Source organism: Zootoca vivipara, chromosome 2, assembly GCF_965207765.1.
Source record: "Zootoca vivipara chromosome 2, rZooViv2.hap1.1, whole genome shotgun sequence".
Lineage (NCBI taxonomy): Eukaryota > Metazoa > Chordata > Lepidosauria > Squamata > Lacertidae > Zootoca > Zootoca vivipara.
In genome coordinates this window covers 105,098,065-105,102,454 of record NC_142584.1, presented here as the reverse complement: position 1 = coordinate 105,102,454, position 4,390 = coordinate 105,098,065, and the positions used below count along the sequence as shown (strand labels likewise).

Below are 4,390 nucleotides of genomic sequence, written 5' to 3'. Positions count from 1 at the left end.
GGGGGAGGTGTTGCCAGGGTGGGATTGGCCAGGTAGGAGGAGGTAACCATCCAGTGCCCACAGCAGAAGGCGAGGCATACCTGGGAAGCAGTCGACGGCTCCAGAGCTTTCCCATCCTCCACTCCCCAAAAATTAATGCTTACATTGCAGGTTAACCTCTTTTCTTCCGCAGGTGAACACGCACGCAGGCGCTGCTACGACAAGGCTGCTGTTGAAGGGCCAGAAAGGAATTTCCCTGCATTGGCAGGTTTCGACTTTCCCGTAGCAATTCGTCACAACTTTGGCCATTGCAGGCCTTGGGCAGAATCCTTTAGACATTTATCAAAACAGGGGGGCATGGGGGAGGTGACCCCCCGCCCCCATTGCGGCGGCAATACCAGGATTCCCGTTAAAGGGGTCTAGGGGGAAGGCATTGACCATTCCCCCAGGGACCGTCATTGCCCTCCCCCTCCAGCGGCGGCCAAGAGGGGGGCGGGCTATCTGCTTGAACATATGTTCTCCAGAGCTAGCCCAACCCCCATATATGGTGGATAACCCGGAAATTACCCAGACCCCCAGGGGGCTGGGAGGATAAACACCCAATGCCTGTGCCAAGGTCTCCCTACACCTGAATCTTAATAAAGTTGTGGCCAATTTTAATACCATAGAACGTCGTCTGGTGTCGTTATTCCGCTCAGGGGCTGCCTGGGGTTTGGGGGGTCTCCGCCTGACCGCACAAAGTATTTTTTTATATATACACAAAGACTGGATGATACCTTTTTTGTAATAAAACCAAGTTCTTTTCCTTTTAAATCATTTGGAACCTTGCCTTCCCCTGTACTTTTACTGCCAGTGGATGGAGACTTGTTTACTAAGCCAGCCTCACGTCCTGGGAGACAGAGGGTCTAAGAGGCAGCTCTGAATACCACTCTTTTTGATCAACTGTTCCTCATTCTCAACCCAGGAACATTACAAACTTATGTGAAATGGTGTTTCAGCTCTAGAAATTATTTATGAGGGGCACACTTCAGGAAGAGTTTCCTTAGGGCTGCTAGAACATCCCTGTTGCGTAGGCTGTATATAAAAGGATTCAGCATTGGAGGGATGATGGTGGTACACATTGAGTAGATCATGGCCCTTTGTGCAGAGTAGGAGGATACTGGGACGGTGTATGTCAGTGCAGCTGCCCCATAGAAGAGCCCCACCACACACAGGTGGGACATGCAAGTCCCTAAGGCCTTGTGTCTTCCTTTGACTGAGCGCATGCCCAGCACTTGCGCAAGGATGGTGATGTAAGAGGCAACAATGGCCGAGATAGGGAGGAGAAGTATCACCACGTCATCAAGATATACCAGTTTTTCAAAGGCTGAGGTGTCAGCGCAGGACAATTTCAGTAAAGCTGGGAAATCACAACCATAGTGCTCAATCACATTTGACCCACAGTAAGGCAGAGACTGGACAAAAATCGCAATGGGCATGATGGAAAGCATTGACAAAGACCAGATCCCAGCCGTCATGATGAGGCAGGTTGTTCTCCGCATGAGGATTGGGTACTGCAAGGGCCTGCAGATGGCCACGTACCTGTCGTAAGACATGGCGGCCAGGACCAGGCATTCTGCGCCTCCCCCGGTCAACGTGAGGAAAATCTGTGCCACACAGCCGCCGAGCGAGATGGTGTTTCTGTGGGCTAAAAAGTTTGCAGACATTTTAGGGACAATAACGAGGATTTGGCCCACATCTATGCAGGCCAGTTGGCTGAGGAAAAAATACATTGGGGCGTGAAGTGAGGAGTCTCTTTGGATCAGGACCAGGAGGAGACCATTTCCCAGCAAAGCAATAATAACCATGAGAAGAATTGCACCAAAGAAGATGTTGGGTGTCCTCAGATGCACGAGGCCCACGAGAAGAAACTCTGTCCATGATGTTGCATTCTCATTTCCCATGATCCCTTTGACCTGAAGACAGAAGGGCAACATTTGTGAAGAAGGAAATAGCCACATCCAACAAGCAAAACAGAAAACCTCCAAGCTTTGGCCAATGCTTTAGCGACATGTCTATTAAAAGAAAAGTTCAAGGAAGTCCATACAATGTTAATTTGACTATTAATGTTTTGTAACAACAAAAAAGAGCATTGGTGCTGTTGGAATTCCACACGTACCAAGACAGGAGATGTGACTCAGGCGGTGTCTATTGACCCAGAGTCCTCCTATGGGTGCAGCTCTGAGGCATATGGCCAAGAAGCTCTGGTCTTTTCAGATTTGGCTTTTAAGCTACGTCACCTCAATCTACTCTGTTCAGTTAAGGAAAACTATATCATTGCATTGAATGTGAGGCATCGCTTTCATCTGGACTCAAAGCCAGTGGTGGGATTGGTAGGGTGCAAAGTAGGGAGACGGAGGGTAGCAGAGCCAGAGTCAATGATAGCCAGAGCCAACTGCAACGAAACTCCAATGCTGTCAATAAATTATGAGATGAAGGGGCAGGGCTGGCCCAACGGCCAGGCTGGGTGGCGCAGGGCGCCAGGGCGCCCGCTCGCCAGGGGGGTGCTGCACAGCTGCGCCCACCCACCACGGAGCTGCACCCCCAGCAGCCGCGCTGTGTGTTGCGCCCGGCCGGCCGCTGGCCCGGCTGTGCAGCTCCGGCCGCGCAGCTCCGCCCGGGAAACGGGGCGGGGTGGGGGCGCCAGAGGATCCGTCGCACCAGGGCGCCAAATATACTTAAGACGGCCCTGCGAAGGGGTCCAGGGGATGGAGCAATCCCCCACTCAACTCCTTTCGCCTTAAAATAAACCCCTCACTACTTCTGGGCTTCTTAGTAATGAAAGTCTAATTCCAGCTTTCGTGGCCTGATCTCATAAAAACTCAAGGGCTACCTACATAAATGAACAACCTCGTGCCTACAGTAAAGCCCCCCCCCCTCAGCTAGGATCCCCACTGTATCAGTTTGCCTCTTCACCTTGGCAAATTTGTGGCACTCTAGGTTTTCACCCTATTGTCCCTTTTGTGTGACTCTAGGGCACAAACTATCCCCCTTTTCCCCGAGGTAAGTTTTGCCCTCTTCTGAGTCTCTACCTCTGTGAGTTTTGATACACTGCTGGAACAACTGAGACGATTCTCCTTGGAACAACAAAGATGGATTTTATTTCCTTGAGAACATAGTTTTGTTTTTTTTCTTAACGATTCATAAGGTTACAAACTTAATTACAGTTGTACACTAACTCTGTCAAACTTTAACTCCAAGTTAACCTAAGCCTAACCTAAACCACCACTAACCTCACTTCACACCCTTCTCCTTCCCTCCTTTGTCCCCACACTCCCCTCTCCCTCTCCAAACGGCTATACCCTCCTCTTTTGAACCGGGAACCCTCCCGCCTCCAAAAGATGCGCTGTCCAGTTAGAGATGGATTAACTCTTTCTAATCCAGGGTGTAATAAATCTTCCATACTAGGGCTAATCCGTTACACCAACTAGTTCTCATTTTGTTCCCATCTCCCTCCTCTCTGGTGAAGTTTGGATTTGATATCCCACTTTATCACTACCCGAAGGATAGTGATAAACATTCTCCTTTCCCTTCCTCCCCCACAACAGACACTCTGTGTGGTGAGTGGGGCTGAGAGACATCAGAGAAGTGTGACTAGCCCAAGGTCACCCAGCAGCTGCATGTGGAGGAGCGGAGACGCGAACCCGGCTCCCCAGATTACGAGTCTACCACTCTTAACCACTACACCACACTGGCTCTCCTGTGTGAGCCTAAGGAGCAGGAAATTGCCACTGGCCTGGAAGAAGTAGCAAAACTGGCAAATGGGGTCTGACTGAGGACTGACTGAGGTTGGCGGGGCAGCCCTCAGGAACCAGCCTCCACTGCCAGCCTACACACTATCATAGCTGCCAAGTTATCCCTTTTTTAAGGGATTTTCCCTTATGCTAAATAGGCTTCCTCGCGAGAAAAGGGAAAACCTGGCAGCTATGCACACTATATATGCATGAAGCTATTGTGCATATACGGTAAATTCTGTGTGGTACCTCTAAGGCTAACCAATTCAGGCTCCACTCCCATCTGGGGATGTTCCACAAGGAATTTAGTGGGGATTACTTCTGAGTAATGTGTGGTTATTGTGACATTACCTGTCACGCTACAAACTGTGACAGCAGGGACTGCTTCTAAACCAAAAGTTAGACACTTTTCGGTTTAGTTAGACACTAAGTACTTATACTGGAAGGACAGATCCTGAAGCTGAGGCACCAATACATTGGCCACCTCATGAGAAGAGAAGACTCCCTGGAAAAGACCCTGATGTTGGGAAAGATGGAGGGCACTAGGAGAAGGAGACGGCAGAGGACAAGATGGTTGGACAGTGTTCTCGAAGCTACGAACATGAGTTTGACCAAGCTGCGGGAGGCAGTGGAAGACA

General features: G+C 50.0%; 1 protein-coding gene across 1 annotated transcript; it reads right to left on the bottom strand.

Moving 5' to 3' along the window:
* Positions 1-986: 986 nt before the first annotated feature.
* On the bottom strand, positions 987-1,922 carry LOC118080090 (olfactory receptor 2Z1-like). The gene has a single exon (XM_035105021.1). The coding sequence runs from the start codon at positions 1,920-1,922 to the stop codon at positions 987-989; it is 936 nt and encodes a 311-aa protein (XP_034960912.1).
* Between the last annotated feature and the right edge of the window lie 2,468 nt (positions 1,923-4,390).